At 50.5% G+C, this 17,566-nt stretch overlaps 2 protein-coding genes across 5 annotated transcripts; one reads left to right on the forward strand and one right to left on the reverse strand.

The window, feature by feature from the left end:
* Nucleotides 1-67: 67 nt before the first annotated feature.
* ddx31 (DEAD (Asp-Glu-Ala-Asp) box polypeptide 31) lies at nt 68-10,191 on the forward strand. Of its 4 annotated transcripts, XM_026187570.1 has the most exons (21): nt 68-1,037; nt 1,143-1,285; nt 1,389-1,517; nt 2,090-2,220; nt 2,341-2,416; nt 2,503-2,546; nt 2,657-2,727; nt 3,121-3,230; nt 3,315-3,356; nt 4,137-4,201; nt 4,374-4,493; nt 4,583-4,689; nt 4,772-4,998; nt 5,094-5,246; nt 5,324-5,383; nt 6,348-6,398; nt 6,916-7,055; nt 7,134-7,218; nt 8,582-8,693; nt 8,775-9,021; nt 9,719-10,191. In XM_026187570.1, exons 3-21 carry the CDS (start codon nt 1,413-1,415, stop codon nt 9,819-9,821), a joined length of 2,049 nt encoding a protein of 682 aa, XP_026043355.1. In that variant the 5' UTR covers nt 68-1,037; nt 1,143-1,285; nt 1,389-1,412; the 3' UTR covers nt 9,822-10,191. The 4 variants fall into 4 exon arrangements, with proteins under 4 accessions (XP_026043355.1, XP_026043354.1, XP_026043353.1 ...); XM_026187569.1 differs by lacking the exon at nt 1,143-1,285 and having other exon boundaries at nt 68-1,087; XM_026187568.1 differs by lacking the exon at nt 68-1,037 and having other exon boundaries at nt 1,094-1,285.
* Nucleotides 10,192-10,551: 360 nt separating this feature from the next.
* On the reverse strand, nt 10,552-15,691 carry barhl1a (BarH-like homeobox 1a). Its single transcript, XM_026187572.1, has 3 exons — nt 15,234-15,691; nt 13,374-13,575; nt 10,552-10,961 (listed from the first exon to the last, which is right to left on the reverse strand). The coding sequence occupies exons 1-3, from the start codon at nt 15,595-15,597 to the stop codon at nt 10,760-10,762; spliced, it is 768 nt and encodes a 255-aa protein (XP_026043357.1). The 5' UTR covers nt 15,598-15,691; the 3' UTR covers nt 10,552-10,759.
* Nucleotides 15,692-17,566: the final 1,875 nt, after the last annotated feature.

The raw sequence follows: 17,566 nt of genomic DNA on the forward strand, positions 1-17,566 counted from the left end.
GTAGGGTAAAGTGTCTTGCCCAGGGACACAACGACCAGGACAGAGAGCCCTGGGATCGAACCGGCGACCTTCCGGTTACAGATGCGATTCCCAACCCCCTGAGCCACGGTCGCCCAAGTAATAGTTTGACTACTATGCAGTAGCATCAGTAGTGTATCAGTACTCTGATGGCGGTGTGTGTCGGCGGCCTCGGCGTGACTGACAGCCATTGACGTCTCTGTCAGCTCGCTGCCGTCTCCTCCCGTGTGAGAGCAGTAATCACAGTTTAGGACGCCTTCATGTTAAAATATCTCCGTTTACCTCTGAAGTCGAGATTGAAACCTCACTCAGACGCTCGCCGCCGTTTCAAAGCGGTGATTTGGGTAAATGACTATAATTAATCCTCCGCCGCGGCGGTTTGAGGCCCCGCGGGGCCGGGCGTGCCGTTTGATTGACAGCTCTATTTTTAAGCCTTCCTGCTGACAACAGGACGTGGAGCAGGAGGGAACGGGGACGTTTGATGGATGATGGACAGTTTGTCCTCATTTCCTCTTCCTCCTGCCATGAAGTCCACCTGACGGCACTGATTGGAGGAAAGTTTCTCCTTGAGAATCTGGACCAGGTTCTGGAGCTGAGCGGGGAAGTTATTGAAACCATTCTGACGGCAGAGCCACGAGGATGCTGCGAGCGATGGAGATGGTCCGCTGTGGCGGACTCTGAAGGAAAGAATAGAATCTCTGAGTAGTGTTGCTGGAGGAGGCCGGAGCTGCACTCCCTGCAGGCTCACCTGCAGTGTGACTTGGAGGCTCAAACCACACCTGCTGCACCGCCCGCCCGACCCTCCAGTGTTCTCGCTGACAGCAGGATGTTCCTCCCTCTGATTGACTCCCTGAAATAGTTTAAGGATATAAATGTTTATAATAACATCCAAAGTATGTCAGTGTTTTTTTACACGCAGGCAGTCTCCCTTATTACTAGAGTGTGTATCCGGAATGAGATGACGCTACTGCGCATGTCCACGCAATCAGCTGCTGAGCGGAGAAGGCGGGGTTTGTGAGGTAGCAGGAAGCATTAATCACGCGTGTCTGTACGTGTGGAGAGTTTCACAGTGAGTATTTATGTCTCGTTTTCCTCTTTTTAATTTTTTTCTTTTAATCTGAAAGGTCTTCGCAGACCGGAAGTTTCTGTTAGCATCAGGTCAACGGTAGCAGCCGCGCGCTCTCGTGTCGAACTTTAAACACGCCGCTCTGTGGTGGGTTAAGCTCCTCGTGGGCCTAATTCACAGCTGTTTTACACGTGACTGAAGGTAAACTGCTGCGCAGCTGAACCAATAAGAGAAGCTCTTCTTCAAACTGTTTGTGAATGGAGTTTGGTGTGAGAGTGACTCACAGCTCTGTGTTTACCTGTAGTTTGTGGACACACGCACACCTCTGATGATGTCATCTTCCGATGAACAGTTGTGTCGGAACAGCTCCAGCGACATGACGTCATCACCGCCATCCCGCAAACGGAAACGTCAGAAGGCTCAGCAGCCATGGGTGAGCTCGCTCTCTGTCTCTCTCTCAGTGCGTTCATTTGATGTTTCTGTGACTTTGAGGTGCCGCAGAAAGCAGAGAAGAGGAGGAGCTCCTTCATACTGCAGGTGGCAGCAAAGGAGGAGGAGCCTGCAGGTGCAGATCCAGGTTTCCTCTGTTAGCCGGCTCAGTAAATCCAAACCGCTGTCTCTGTTAAGCCCTTCAGCTTTCAGCCTGTTCACTCTTCTTCTGTATGAAAAGCATCAGCAGAGCTCCGCCCACTGTTATCAGAGGAACAGCTGATTCAGTGGTTAGTGACTGATTCATGTGGGCAACATTGTCTCACTGAGAGGCAGCAACACAATCAGAACGTGGATTTTAAACACAAACTCTGAACCAGGTGATGTGCTCAGAAGCCGTTACCATGGTGATCTAACAGGGGAAGCTGCCTTCATGTCATCATAGCTTGCTAACCTGCTAACCTCACTTCTTAGTTACAGCTTTCGCCCATGGCAACTGCAGAGAGCCACAGAATAAAGGTTGCAGTTCCCTTCATGACCACAGGGGTCACCATATGAACTGTCTTTATTTTTTAGGCTCCACCCAGTGACGGGACAGACGGGACCCCGAAGAAGAAGAAGAAGGATGGAGCGAAGGAAACGGGACGTGGCGGCATCAAGACCTCCTCACTGTTCAAACATAACCCTGACATCCCAGACATCCACAGGTGCAGCTCCGCCTCCGATTGGCTCATTGAACCAGCTTCTCGGCTGGTTCTGATTGGCTCAGACTGCAGAACGTTCCGGAGTGATCAGTAATCAATAATTTGGAGTCTTCTTTCCTTCAGACCAGCCATCGCTCAGCTGAAGGAGAAGATTTTTACCTCCGACTCGTTTTCAGACCTCGACCTGCACCCTCACTTGGTAACACACACACACTTTCGTCTGTCTCACGTTCAGCATCGCTGCTTCATTGTCAGCTGCTCTGATTGGCTGTTTCTGTCTTCTAGGTGGCCACTCTGAACAAAGTCATGAATATTTCTACACTCACCAGGTTGGTTTTTACACACACACACACCTGACTGTGACCTGATCAACGTATAAACTCTACAAAGGGACATTGCAATGTTGTTGTTTTGTTTGTTTTTTAAAATACTTACGCAGTGTACAGAAGCAGACAATCCCAGCTCTCCTGGCGGGACGCGATGCTGTGGTCCGCTCTCAGACAGGATCAGGTGAGTCACCTGTCGTACCTGATACAGCAGGTCTCTGTGGGTCGATCAGTCACACTGAGGTGTTCTCAGGTGAGAGGGTCTCCTTCTGGGTGGACATAAAACACGTCACCTGACTCAGGAGGTGTCCAGGTGACCTCCTGAGTCAGGTGAGTCAGGGCTTGTTAATGTGTGTGTCTGCGGGCCTTTTGTGGGTGTTTATCGTACGTGCATATCGATGCAGCCCAGTTTAGTTCCTGCAGCGTCGTGTTGTTTTTGAAGGTCACATGTTCAAACATGAACGTACAGGATCAGAACTACTCTCTGTAACGAGGAAGAAGGTTTGTATTAGATTGCACTGTGAGGAAAGTCATTTAGCAACATGTCCTAATGAAAGCCACCCAAACGTGTCTGCAGGTAAAACTCTGTCCTACGCCGTCCCGCTGGTCCAGAGTCTTCAGTCGATTCAGCCGAAGGTCAGCAGGTCAGATGGTCCTCTGGCTCTCATCATCGTCCCCACCAGAGAGGTTCGGTCAGATTAGCACGTTTCACTGTAGTGTCATCCGTGACTTCCTGTTCACACGCTGAAGGTTGGCTCTTCTGTTTGTCAGCTCGCCCAGCAGACCTTCCAGACCTTCCAGAAGCTTCTGAAGGTAACACAGTATTCACAGCTGTTGTTTCATATTGTACTCTATGGGTAAAGTCCCTAAAGCAGATGGAGGCGCTCATTCTAAACGAGTTGTTACCTCTGTCACATGGACACGCTCCGGTCCCACCACAGACACGACAAACCCACCAAACACAGTCAAACGTTAGAATGCGGCACAACGTCAGAGACCAAAGTAATGAAGGAAGTGTGCAGCGTAGCTTACCACCCTGCAACGGCCGACATGTGGACGAGCCAAGCAAAGTGTGCTTAGCGCTGCAGTCGATGTTCGCACAGCGGTGGGTTTCCTGACGTCCACACGGGAGCAGGAATGACAGCCGGACGCCTCGGGAAGTGCTCGCGTCACTGCGTGGGGTCAGCCAGTGAGTGTCACTGTGGGCCACGTTCATTTTGTAAGAATGAAATAGTGCTTAGGATGTGGTGATTATGGAAATCCTTCACTGCATTTACAGAAAATGCATCAGCGTAGTCGTGCAGAGAATATGGCAGCACAGATCCACAAGCAGGGCTGGGTCCCAGTATAGACCCCCGAGGGGCGGCTGTCCCACCAACCCAGCACAAAGTCCAAATATTCACCATAATCAGTGGCTCTGAAAATTCACTAATCACTTCACGGCCCCAGCTCTGCGTTTTTCAGAGGTGTGTGCTTGCTGTGGTTTGTAGCACCAACAACTTCCTGCTTCGCATGTGGATATAGAAATCAGCAGCTGACAGAGAAACGAGAGCTTTGCATGAGTCGCTCTCAGGTGTGTCTCTCTCTTTGCAGCCGTTTACCTGGATCGTCCCAGGTGTCCTGATGGGAGGAGAGAAGAGGAAAGCGGAGAAGGCCAGGTGTGATCACAAAGCACGTTCGTTCGTCAGCTCTGGAAAAAGAGCAAAGCTGTGTGGCGCTCAGCAGAGCTCAGATCCAGGCTTTTAGAGATGTGAAGCCGCTGGAGTCTGTTCTCAGCTGCTCTGTGGCGTCTGAAGCGATGCTGTCGTAACAATATTATTCTGTCTTCAGGATCCGTAAAGGAATCAACATCCTGGTTTCGACTCCTGGACGTCTGGTGGACCATATCAAAAACACCCTGAGCATCGCCTTCAGCGCCGTCCGCTGGCTGGTCCTGGACGAGGCCGATCGGTAACTCTTAGGCGTAGTTGACTCCGATTCCCTTTGATCGACGCCCTCCTGCAGCGTGGACTTAATTTTATGTCCATGTGTGCGTTCAGGACGTTGGACCTCGGCTTTGAGAAGGACCTGACGGTCATATTAAACAGCCTGAACTCTGCGGGACCAGCCCGACAGAACGTGCTGCTCTCTGCGACGCTCACAAATGGCAAGTCCACCGCTGTGCTGCCCCTCCTGTAGTTCCTCCGTCGGCCCGTAGAGGGCAGTATAACCGCCTCTGTGTGTTTCAGGTGTGACGCGGTTAGCAGACGTGTGTTTAAACGACCCGGTCAGCATCCACGTGTCTGGCGCTCCCTGCTCTGACCTCACCACCACCTCCGCTGTAACATGTGACCCCGAAGGAGCCAGCCAATCAGAGAGCTTTGCTGTGCCTGAGGCTCTGAAGCAGTTTGTGGTGGTGGTTCCCAGTAAGGTCAGACTGGTCTGCCTGGCTGCTTTCATACTGGACAAATGCAAGGTGAACAGTCCGGAAGTGGTCATAACGATAAGTACAAGGCAGGAAGGAAAAAAGGAAAGCTAAAATCTGATTGGTCCTCGATGTTTTCCTTTCAGTTTTCTCAGAACGACAAACTCATCGTCTTCATCTCGAGCTGCGAGGCCGTCGAGTTCCTTCACTCTCTCTTCACCGCTGTGCTCTCCAGGCCCTCAGCCAATCACAAACCTCCGCTGAGGTTCCTGCGTCTCCATGGCAACATGAAGCAGGAGGTAATGCTGCCGTTTTGCCGCCGTTTCTGCTGCTGTCCGCCTCTCAGTGTTAAATGCGTGTTTGTTTTCCCCACCAGGACCGCACGGAGGCCTTCCAGCAGTTTTCGGCGTCACAGTCGGGAGTGCTGCTCTGTACGGTCGGTATCCTTTAACCTGCAGTGTGCGCTGTGACCACCAGGGGGCAGACTGTATTTTAAACGCAACACATGACTGTACATATATGTAATACATATGTAAGTCGTGTCCAAATTCCAGGGCTGCATCCTCCTGAGGACCCGGCCTTCGCGGTCTACGTGGGCCGGGTCCTCAGAAGGTCGGGCAGGCCGGAAGTAAACGGCTGTGAAATGGGACGGTCCAGCCTTCAGATCTGCGTCACCGCTGTCTCGTGGAGTTTTTAATAAACTCGGCCGTCTGCTCCTTGCTGTCTAAAATATAACAGGACACTGGAGGAAACTCTCGACCATCTCACACTTCTGCTTAATCAGCTGTGTGAAAACCAAGGAGGAACCCACCCGATAAATAAAGTTTTATCTAATCTAATAACTTTAATCTCAGCCAAACCGATTTACTCACGAACAAACAAAACACTGAAAAAAGCCCAACAATAACATTTTTAGGTTGTATAAGTGACTCATATATCACGTTTAACCCGAGTAGCGAAGGTGATCTGAACATGATGTGCCGGGAGTTGTGCCGTTCTCGGCCGCATCAGTGACCCTCGAGCTCCCGGCTCGCTGTCGAGCTGGTGGGTAACAGACGTCTCCGAAAACGTCGAAGCACTTTTGCAAATATGCGATATCTTGATAAACCGAGCAGATATTTGAAGTTTACACAACTACTTTCTTGCCTGAAAATATGTTAAACGTTTATTTTGTGACCCAGAAAGATTAGTATGAGTAATTTTAAAACTTAGTAGCGGCCGCCATTGTTGGACACACCCGACCCATCCTTCAAATTCGGGGAAAAGGAGGACGCATTTGTCGGCTGCATTCAGAGGAGTCTACGAATTTGGACGGCCTTCGGCGCGTCGCTGTGACGGGAGGAAGCAGCCCATGAATTTGGACACGACCGTAAACTTCCTTTGTGTGCTCTTTGTTTCAGGACGTGGCAGCCAGGGGCTTGGACCTGCCCCAGGTCACCTGGATTATTCAGGTGACTTTATGTTATCGAATGAATCAGAAGGATGCAGCGAGTGATTTATTTTGTCTGAAAAGGATGGCATGAGTGAGAGTCACGACTGGAAGAGTTATGGTTGGGTAGCAGGGCTTGTGATTCCAGATGATGAGCCTTTATTAATAATTTGTGATGATGGGTTTGTGGATGTAGCCAATCTGGTGGCAGCTCTGCAGTGAGGTCATGTGTGGGGCGGATACCTGTCGTTTGAATCGTTTGTCAGCAGAAGACGGGGTCTGTAAACAAGTACGCTAACCCAGGTTTCCTGGTCTGTACGAGTCTGATGATGAGTCATTGGCTTATATAAGCACTGCAGTTCCTGTAATGTCCACTAGGGGCTTTATGCAGAAATAATTTTGAAGTAATTGCTCAGAGGTGTCGCAAAGGGGAGGAGGAAGCGTGCAGAATAAACGGGCTCAGATCGTAAGCACCTACATAATGTATCTAGCCAATCAGCGAGCAGGACATGACTGATAACCTTTTTGGTTTTTCCCAGTACACTCCTCCCACCGCAGCGGCCGAGTACGTTCACCGCGTCGGACGTACAGCTCGGATTGGAGCGCGAGGAAGCAGCCTCCTCTTCCTCACCCCCGCTGAGACCGCCTTCATCACTGAGCTGGCCAATCACAACATCAGGTTTGCTGACGTGCAGTGTCATGCTGGGTGGCACTTGTGCTGGTTTTAACCATGTGGGTGGGGCTTACTGTGTTTCAGCCTATCAGAGATGAAGCTGCAGGACATCCTGTCCAGTCTGATGTTCGATGATGTCTACAAGGGGCGGGGCAAGTACCATAGCAAGGTAGGTCACTTCCGAAAACTTCTGTCAGGTGGCTGCGGGTGAGGCTGGTGATCAGATGTGATTGGCTGAGACACTAAATGTTTTTTGTTTTTTTTTTATTTCTGCCATTTTTTTATCTTGAGCAATTCAAGCTCCGCCTCCTAGTAAACTCTGGTAACTTGTAATAGCTGAATAGCACCAGCAGGCGGCGCCTCCTTTGACGTTTTTGAATGTAGGCTCCCATCATGGACTCCATCAGCTCTGATGCTGTTAGCGCGCTGCAGGGCATGCTGAGTGACGCAGCGGCTACGATCTCCACCTGAGACCTGCTTCAGAAGCTGGTCGCCCATAACAACCAGTCCGAGCCGATACCAGCCCATTCCAGCCGGTATCGGCTTAGCGACTGGTGCCGCAGCTTTGTGAGGCGAGCGTGAGCAGGAGGTCACCGCTTGTGCTTAAAGAACAAGGTGTGTTTAGCGGCGAGCAGATCGTGCCCTGATGACGAGGAGGCGCCAGCCTGCTCGTTAGTCTCCAGACACAGGAAGCGTGTCGTTTCTGCCTGGAGCCCGCCTGCGGGGGCGGCCGGGCCATCCCCCTGTGTGTGTCGCTGTGTTTTTAATGAGGCTCTTGTAGTATTTTTAAAAAGCTTTAAGACTCTGAGAGAGTGAGACCCCGGCCCAGACCGCCTGCTGTGCGCCGCTTTAAAGTCGCTCCTGTCAGCCAGTCAAAAGCGCCGTGGTGACGGCGTGTGTGAAGCAGGTTCAGCCTCTGATGTTTCCGCTTCCATGACGCGTGACCTGCCACGACCTGATGCTTGTGTCGTCACGCTGTAGCTGTCAGAACAGATTTCAGCTCCTCTCTCTCCACGTCGACCTTTATTTAAACATCTGTTGAGCAGACATCAGGTGGTACGTGGGCGCGTCTCGCACGCTGCCGTGGGGACGATGTTCGTGCTGATGCGGCAGCAGAGCTGCTGAATCAAACACAGTCTGAAAATTCTGGATTCTTCCCTGTCGGAGTAAACAGGAATAAATCAGTGTGGGGCGTGAGCGCTCGCACGTTCGACCCGCAGCAGCTAAAAATAATCATTTGTGTTTGCACAGCTCACACGTGCTCAGCAGCGCTGTGACGAGCAGGTTTGCACCTTACAGTAGCCCCTCCCACGACCCCAGTCTGAAGTCCTCACCTTTAACACGGGTCAGAGCAATGAGTGACATCACAGACCACGCAGCCCAGCGGGGGGCGCTGCACCACGCTGGTCACATGTGGTGCTTTAGTAAACCGTTCCAGCGCTGAGGCGAGGGAGCTCGAGGCGCAGACGGCAGATTTCCGGAGCACGGCTGAGTCTGACGTGTTTTTTTTTTCTTCTTCTTCTTCCTGTCAGAGTTCGTCCAAAGCTCTGGAGCAGGAAGTCCGCGAGCGAGCGACCGTCCTTCAGACTGAGTTTGAGAACTTTGTCCACGCGGACGCTCGGTCGCTACAGGCTGCCAAGAAAGGTAACGACGCCGAGAACGTGACGAGAGTGAGGAGAACGTGCTGCTGTTTTATTGGCTGACCTGTCACTGTGATGTCAACAGCACTGCAGTCCTTCCTGCGAGCGTACACCACCTACCCTGCTCACCTCAAACACATCTTCCACATCCGCTCGCTCCACCTGGGCCACGCCGCCAAGAGCTTTGGCCTCAGAGACGCTCCGCAGGGTCTGACTGCCGCCGCCGGTCCCGGGGCCTCCGGGAGCCACAGGAAGAACCAGAACCAGGCCCGGAAGCAGACCGGGAGTCCGGCCAAGAACCAGAACCACAAGAAGCTGACTGGAAAGAAGAGGTGAGTGAGGACTGTGCAGCCGAGGGTTCTAACCTTAATTTAAACACACACAGAGTCGGGATGGACCCGCTGCACACCTGGACCAGCAGGTGTGACTGTTTGAAGTGATGCAGTCACCAGCTGAGCGCACGCTCACCTCCACCACTCCATCGCTGAAGCAAACGTTTGCTCAACGCCTTCTAGACGAGAACACAGACACACAGCGTGTCAGGATGTCAAAGGGCGTATCAGCCCAGAAGCTGTGAGGCCGTTTGTCAGCACACGGCCCCGACGCGCTTCGTGTAAGCGAAGGAAGCACGAACGCCTTCAAACACAAAGATGGAGACAGTAAAAGCGCTCAGGCGAGGCCTCGACGCAGCACGGTGTGTGTGTGCGTGCGTGCGTGCATGCGTGCGTGTGTGTGCGTGCGCGTGTGTGTGCGTGCGTGCGTGTGTGTGTGCGTGTGTGTGTGTGTGTGTGTGTGTGTGTGTGTGTGTGCTCGTGCTCATTGGTCCTGCTGTGATGACTGCCACAAACACACACGCTTGTACATAATCAAAGTGGGTCCCCTCAGTCACACATGGCGTTTACACGCCGTCCACTCAGGAGTGTGTGTGTGTGCGTGTGACATGTATAAAGAAGCTGATTATAAAACTAATACTGTTCTTGTTGTCATGACGACGAGCTGATGGCGCCCTTCTTCCTCTCTGTGTCTCAGGTTTGGTCAGAGGGAGGTCCGGCTGATCTGCTCAGAGTTCTCCAGCGGGCTGGAGAGTAGAGACGCCAAGAAGAAGAAGAAGAAGAAGGAGGAGGAGGAGTGATGAAGAAGAGTCTGATGTTGAGCAGTTGAGGCGATGGTCAATATATGAAAGATGTGATTGATGCTGACGTGTGAGCGAGCTCCTCCTCCTGCCTTGGCTGGTTGGCCGGTGCACTCGTCGGTCTGTGACGAGATTTTTGAGTTTCAGACGGTCGCAGAATAACGACCATCAGACCGCTCCACCCTCACCACTTCACGCACGTTTCTGTCGCTCCGAGCTGCGAGTTTGAAACCCGAGTGCTGCTCGTGGACACGCCCCCGACTCCCCGCCCTGTTCCTGACTGTGCACCTGTGTCATTTGTCCTTAGGGGCCACCGTACTGCATCCCCAACATGAACCCGTGCTAATAAAAGCAGATGTTTGTGTGCAGATGTTTGTGTGCAGATGTGTTCTTCCAGCTGTTTTCACTTTTGAAGCAAAGCAGACGAGATCCTCGTGACAACGCTTCAGTGTTCACGGGGGGGGGGGGCTCTATTGTATTGAGGTTTAAATTTTGCTCTTGACCAAATATGGTTACTTCCTGGAACAAAGCCAGTTCAGCCTTAGAGGTGGGGCGAGGAGCTCAGAGGAGAGCCGCTCATAGGTGCAGCTGGGAGGAGGAGGATGGGGAGGTGCGTCCCAGTCGGAACCAGCAGAGTGCCGCCTGCTCACCAGACAGAGTTGCTGTAAACCAAGCCTGGGAACCAATCAGAGCCATCGCTTTCACTTTGAATCAAAGGAAAACAACAATGAGAATCTTTATTTTCTTTATTGAAAATGTAAAAACCGAAGTCAGAGCTACAGAAACGCACAGAGAAGTTCGTGGCTCGACCACGGCTCTACACTCCTGCCTGGACTCGCTGTCCAGACGTGAACGTCACTGTTGTTTCCTTGCTTGAGCCCCGCCTCCTGAGCCCCGGCACCGCCACAGCAGTTTGTTCCTGAGGGAACCAGTCCTAGTCAGTGGGGAAGGGGCTGAGTGTGGGTGAGAATGTGGGGTAGCAGAGGCGGGGCTGGGTGGTGTTGGTGGGCGTGGCTTCGATACAGGTATAGGTTCATTGTGGGCGGGGCAGGAGGGTACAGGTAGTGCGTGGGCAGGAACATCCTGCCGGCCTCGGCCAGCAGCTCCAAGCCGGCGGCAGACTGACGCTTCCACTTGGTCCTGCCGGGAAAAACAAAGCGCACGTTACTCACCGCAAACACACCTTACCCCAGTCTGCTGTCACGTGACTGGACCTGAACCAATCAGCACGTGTCAGCACATGTGCAGTAAAATTCCCTCCATCCGGAGCACACGTGTAGGGTTGCCAACCGTCCCTTAAAATACGGAATCGTCCCGTATTTAGAAACAAAAGAACACGTCCCGTATTGAGCTAATAAGGGACGCACTTTGTCCCGTAATACAGTGAGAATCAAAAGTAGTCTATAAATGTTTATGGAATTAACGCTTTGTTTGAAAACATAATTCCCAGCCCCTCTCCTGCTTTGTGACCAATGAGCTGTCAGCACACTTATGACAATTCGAGTATGACAATTCAGATTACCGCTCATCTCATTGGTCGAGGAAAGGTCGCTTACGGAGAAAATACCGGAAGGCAACAGATGACCACAACAACAAGCATGGCCAACAGGGAAACAAACGCCGACACTGCGGTGCAAGTCTCGGACGACAGTACACCTAAAGCTGGGCAGACACTGTGCGATTTTTTCAGTCACGTTATTCAGCTCCTGCTCAAACTGCACGATTGACTCGCAGGGGTTAGAAGTTGGTAGGTCACGATGCAGGTCTCACACTATACGGCCCGATGCTCTGATGCGACCTGAGTGCTCACACTGTGCCTCCATAACATGAAGGTTATAACAGACAATCTGTCGCTCCCCCTCTCTGTCTTTCACTCACACAGACACACCACCACCATCAACTTTGCTAAATTGCTAATGAAAAACATGATCAGGCAGCTGTGATTGAGCAGCATGTAAATCCAACTATTTTCACGGTTGTTGTGGTCGTGATAATTTTGTGAGGCCACATCGAAAAGGCTCGGATGAGCTTTTCAAAGTTCTACAAGTTGTGCCTCCATCGCTTGTGTCCAGATCACACGCTGCACAGCCGTGCTGCTCCGTCTTTTTCACCGACGTTTACGTTTGCGCATGAGCAGTGTGAGCGGCTGTGGTGACACCCTCACGAGCGATTGATGATCGGGAGCTGGTCGTGAGGTGTTAATCACTTCTCGTTACCCCACGTATACTACACGACGCACGATGAAGGCCAAAATCGGGCCGATCACTCAAAAATCGGCTCAAAATGGGCCAAAAACCGCACAGTGTGAGCCCAGCGTTAGAGCAGCAATGTTTGTTCCCCTCAGAGAAAGGGAAGAATGGGAAAAGGAAAACACCTGGCTGGAAAAAGTTAATATGGGCATGTGCAGTGAATATCAGCGCTATGTGGCCAGAAGTGTGATAATATAATTTATTTTGTGTAATAAACAACTGCAAGGATAGATGATTACAACAAATAGATGACTAATACATAAAAGTAATACATAGATGTATAATGATGATGAGTTAAGATGCGTAATCATGGGAACAAGCGGGTTTACAAACAGGAGCAGCTGATTAGCATTAGAAAAGCTGAAATAATATTTCAACTGAAGCCGATTGTACTAAATGCACTAAATGTGCACAGTTACAAGAATATTTTTCTTTCTATTGTTTTCTATTATTTTAAGTTAAGCAGGACAGAGTTCTTTTAAAGAAAGATTTACTTATATTCTCAAAAGTTAAGCATGACAGGCTTCTGTTTAAGAAGGAGACCTGTTTTACTGTGTTAATGTTGTCATTTTGAGCTAAAAATAAATGGCTAAATGATCATTTGTTTCACATGTGTTGATATCACAAAGAATAGAATATGCATCTACTTAAATCAACTTCAAGTCAAATGGTTAAAAAAATAATTTCACACACAAAAAAAGAGCTACCACACTGGGAAGGGTGAAGACAACTGGGTCGCCCGGCCCTGGCCACGAGGTGTCCCTTATTTATTTTTCAGGGAGTTGGCAACCCTACACACGTGAGTCTACATGATCGTAAAGACTGCAGCAGACATGAGGCGACCCGATTGGATCAGAACCTGCAGACAGGAAGCAGATGTTCCTCCAGCTGTGTAACAGGCTTTAACGCCCAGAACACATCAGCCTCTACTGAAACTTCTGTCTTCCTTCAAGACAGCTGTCATCTGATTGGCTGCCCCTCACTAACAGAACAGTGTGCAGGGTATCTGCCCCCTCTATGACATCACAAAGATTGGAGCGTAGAAAAAAACTATGACAAACTGAGTGTTTGGAGCAGACTGAGGCTGCGGAGCTTTTCGCTCACAGGGTCACCGCGGCGTTCGTCCTTGAGATGATCACAGTCTGCGCTCACATCGCGGTCATGTGATCAGGTTCAAATTTCATGTCAGTAAACTTTAAAGAGTTTTTTAATAAAGAAGAAAACAAAATAATGACCAACCACGAGTCCAGGACCGGGACGACCAATAATCTGCTTGATGTTGTGGTACCAGGTGTGTGTTTACCTGCGGTTCTGGTACCAGGTCTTGACCTGCATGTCGCTGAGCTGCAGCGAAGCCGCCAGCTCCATGCGCTCCTGGACGCTCAGATATTTCTGTTTCTGGAAGCTTCTCTCGAGCCTCGCCAGCTGCTGGTCGCTGAACGCCGTCCGTGCCTTACGAGGTTTCTTGAGGCGTGACGTCACCGAGTCGGAGCCGGCGCTCTGCACTGAGGTAGGAATGACGTCACATTAGTCCTGTAAGCTGATTGGTCGGCGACAGAAAAACCAGGTACAGCTCATTCATGATAGTCATTTATTATGATTCAGCTTCTGTTTTAAAAGCCGAGGTTCAGCAGATGAAAGTGATCAATAAAAAAGCGAACATTGATTGACAGCATTTATCAGATTGTTGCGTTGTTCTTACCCGAGGGACGACCACAGTCTGTGTCTGTGGTGTGAAACTGATCCAAGTATCAGACGTGAGGCTGCAGAGTGAACCGACCCCGGCCTGCTGTTCGTTAAACGATTCCAATCATGGTTTTATCTCCGTCACAGCTGTCAGATTAAAAGTGTTTTGAATCACGTGATCACATGTGCTCGCGTTCGCGTGCCAAGTTTAATGAAACCGCCACGATATGATTTTGAGTTTTACAAAAAAAGATGAACTGAAATGACGATAATGTGGTCAGAGAATCATTTGTACTGAGGTAAGCGTCACAGCTTTAATGATGAACCACGGTGATGACGGCCGTTAGTCATAGTCAGCAGGTTTGAGCTGCTTCAACGTTTAAAGCTAAATATGAACAAATACAATGTTTTAAGTTAAATGACTTTAGCGGTGCTTTCATGTGACCCACACCCACGGGAGCTCTGCTGTGATTAGCAGCTGAACAAAAACCCTGAAAATACACAATAATAACACAAAACAACGAAGCCGCGTTTCAAACTGTGCAGCAAAGACAAAAATATGAACCATCCGCAGGTCTGATGGCTGCGCCAGCGGCAGCTCACTGCGACCGGAGCCGGTTAAAGGTTTCAAGGTTCAGAAGCCGTGACGGAGATTCCTGCGTGATCAGTGTTTTTACTCGGTGCTGATGAAGCTGTGTTTCTCTGTATGGGTCACAAAAACAAACGAACAAACAAACAACAACAACTCTGGTGACATTTCCCGAGTTTCATTATTATAAAATCTGACCAATAAGCTTCAATAACCTGGATTTAACTTTTATTTTGGAAAACTGCTCAGGTCTGCTGTATCCTCTCTGATTAAACATCGTGCATGAGCTGTACCTGAGTACAAACACAGAGCAGGGATGTAAAGTAGTGCACAGCTGCTTTTTTAACTTCACGTGATTCCTGCAGGATCACCCGTGACTCCATCAGTCACGGTTTCAACTGAGTGAAAGAAAGAAGCGCAGGTCCTCTAAAATAAAAGACCCAGAGTCAGCGGGCAGGAGGCTGCTTTGTTTTCACTGATTAATGAGACTCATCATCAACACCCCGATCACCGATTAGAAGTTATGATAAAGACTCTTTAAGATTATGAATTTCATTTCTGTCTCAAAATGAGAAAAACACGTAACGCAGAAACTTTATTTTCGCTTTAAAACAGTTCGACTAACAAGTAAATGAACGCTCAGATTGATTTCTCTCAATTAAAACGCAAAAGGTTTGTAATAACGAGACTGTTTCTCTGTTTCACTGACTTTATTCATCTGGTTTTTATTTCTGTCCACGAGTGAAAAATATCTTTGGTTTCTTGGTCGTTGAAAGAAGAAAATAACCTTCTGATGTTTTTAATGAAAATAAAATCCGCGTGATTCTCATTTTTATTTTGATTGAAACTTTACTTTCTCCTTCTTTAAACTCTTTTCTCTGTTTTTACCTGTTTCGCTGTCTGAAGATGAGCTGCTGAGACTTTTATCCTGGAAATCTTCATCCTGTCCGGACCGGAATGGCTCGGCTTCCGGCCCGGGTTGTCCCGGTTCAGAGTAGACCTGTCCCGGGTGAGAGTCCGCTAAAATGTCCCGGATTAGGAAGGAGGAGCAGGCGGAGCGCAGCTGAAGCGGTGCGGGCAGCAGCGGAGGCTCCAGCCGGGGAGCAGGCTCCCTCCACGGGGATGAAGGCGCCGAGCAGCCGCTGCTGTTCCCCGGGCTGAGCTCCGGAGGGTCTGCCCGGGGCAGGAGCGCCCCGAGCGAGAGCAGAGAGTCGATCCGGTACCCGGAGCAGCCGGAGGCGGACACCTCCATCTCCGCCCGGACTCAGGTGAGTCTGACCAAGCAGGTGTGGAGCCACAGCAGCCGGAAACGCGTTAGTTTGACTCTGACGTCATTTTCATGTAAAATTCTGTCCTCTTCCTCCCCCACCTCCTCCTGTCCTCTTCCCCCTTCTGTCCTCCTCTTCCTCCTCCTCTTCTTCCTACTCCTGTCCTCCTCCCCCTTCTGTCCTCCTCTTCCTCCTCCACCTCCTTCTGTCCTCCTCTTCCTCCTCCTCTTCTTCCTACTCCTGTCCTCCTCCCCCTTCTGCCCTCCTCTTCCTCCTCCACCTCCTCCTGTCCTCCTCCCCCTTCTGTCCTCCTCTTCCTCCTCCTCTTCTTCCTACTCCTGTCCTCCTCCCCCTTCTGTCCTCCTCTTCCTCCTCCACCTCCTTCTGCCCTCCTCTTCCTCCTCCACCTCCTTCTGTCCTCCTCTTCCTCCTCCTCTTCTTCCTACTCCTGTCCTCCTCCTCCTCCCCCTTCTGTCCTCCTCTTCTTCCTCCTCCTGTCCTCCTCCCCCTTCTGCCCTCCTCTTCCTCCTCCTCTTCTTCCTCCTCCTGTCCTCCTCCCCCTTCTGTCCTCCTCTTCCTCCTCCACCTCCTTCTGTCCTCCTCTTCCTCCTCCACCTCCTCCTGTCCTCCTCCCCCTTCTGCCCTCCTCTTCCTCCTCCTCTTCTTCCTCCCCCTGTCCTCCTCCCCCTTCTGCCCTCCTCTTCCTCCTCCTCTTCTTCCTCCCCCTGTCCTCCTCCCCCTTCTGTCCTCCTCTTCCTCCTCCTCTTCTTCCTCCTCCTGTCCTCCTCCCCCTTCTGCCCTCCTAGTCGTCCACGAGGCGTCTTCAGCTCTCCACCCCAACACGAGGCAGTTGGCAGGGGAGCCCACCGACCCTCCAACAGCAGAACAACACTGACAGTCAGCGCTATGTATGTGGACACACAACTTTTTCTGCTGTGGGCTGTGTTCATCAGCACAGTGGATTTTAAATGACGCAGTTAGAGCGCAGACAGCTTTAATCCAGAGGGTTAAACAAAAAGACGATGTTTGGAACTAAAACATGTTTGACACGACCTCCTTACGTCAGGCGCTCTGAAGTAATCAGACAAATGAAATGGGGGAAAATAAAATATTTGTGATTCTTGGTTGAAAACTCATTGTTGGCACTGAAAGACACGCCCATCACGCCGCCTCCCCGTGTGTTACAGATGCTGTGTGTGCTTTGTTCCTTTTCTCTTCCATCATTCTCCTAGAGGCTGATGTTGCTCCAGAGCTGTGCTGACTGCAAAGTCCCGTCTAGCCTTTCTCTTCGTGGGGTTTACGAGTGGCTTGCACCCTGAACCCTCTGTGTGGATGTGGATTCCCTCAAACCAGAGCCGACAGTCGACACGTCCATGTGATTTATATAACTGTAGTTGGAACATGTTTCAGTAAACGGCTAAAAAGACAAAACTTGCCATTGTCCAAATATACATGGACCAAACTATACCTGTACACCTGCACCTAAAGGTCAAAGGTCACTCATTGCAGATACTGGTCTTCACATTTTGGACCAAGGAGAACTTGTTAAAAAGAGCACTAAAGGAGGACACTAAACTGAGATGGTGGCCTATGACACCACCTATCAGCCACCTATGGTGCAGTCCTGAGATCAGATCAGGGCTGGTGACCTCTGGTCCTTGTAGGACGGTGGGCGGGGCAGTGTCTCACAGAGGATAATAGCTCTTGTTTTTAAAACGTCTTCACAGACGAACAGCTGGCTTCTTTTCCAGTACTCAACACTCAGATCGAGGGTTTTACCTCAGCTCTGTGAAACGATTCTGGTTTGACGATCACCAGAAACAGCTCAACATTTTATTCAAGTTATCTGGAAACAGAAAAGTATCATCAGCATTGACTTCTAAGGAGAACAGAACGGGCCCCAGCACAGAGCCCTGGGGGACTCCTCTCTCACCACATGTGGTTTGCTGTGAG

This window comes from Astatotilapia calliptera, chromosome 12 (assembly GCF_900246225.1).
Source record: "Astatotilapia calliptera chromosome 12, fAstCal1.2, whole genome shotgun sequence".
Taxonomy (NCBI): domain Eukaryota; kingdom Metazoa; phylum Chordata; class Actinopteri; order Cichliformes; family Cichlidae; genus Astatotilapia; species Astatotilapia calliptera.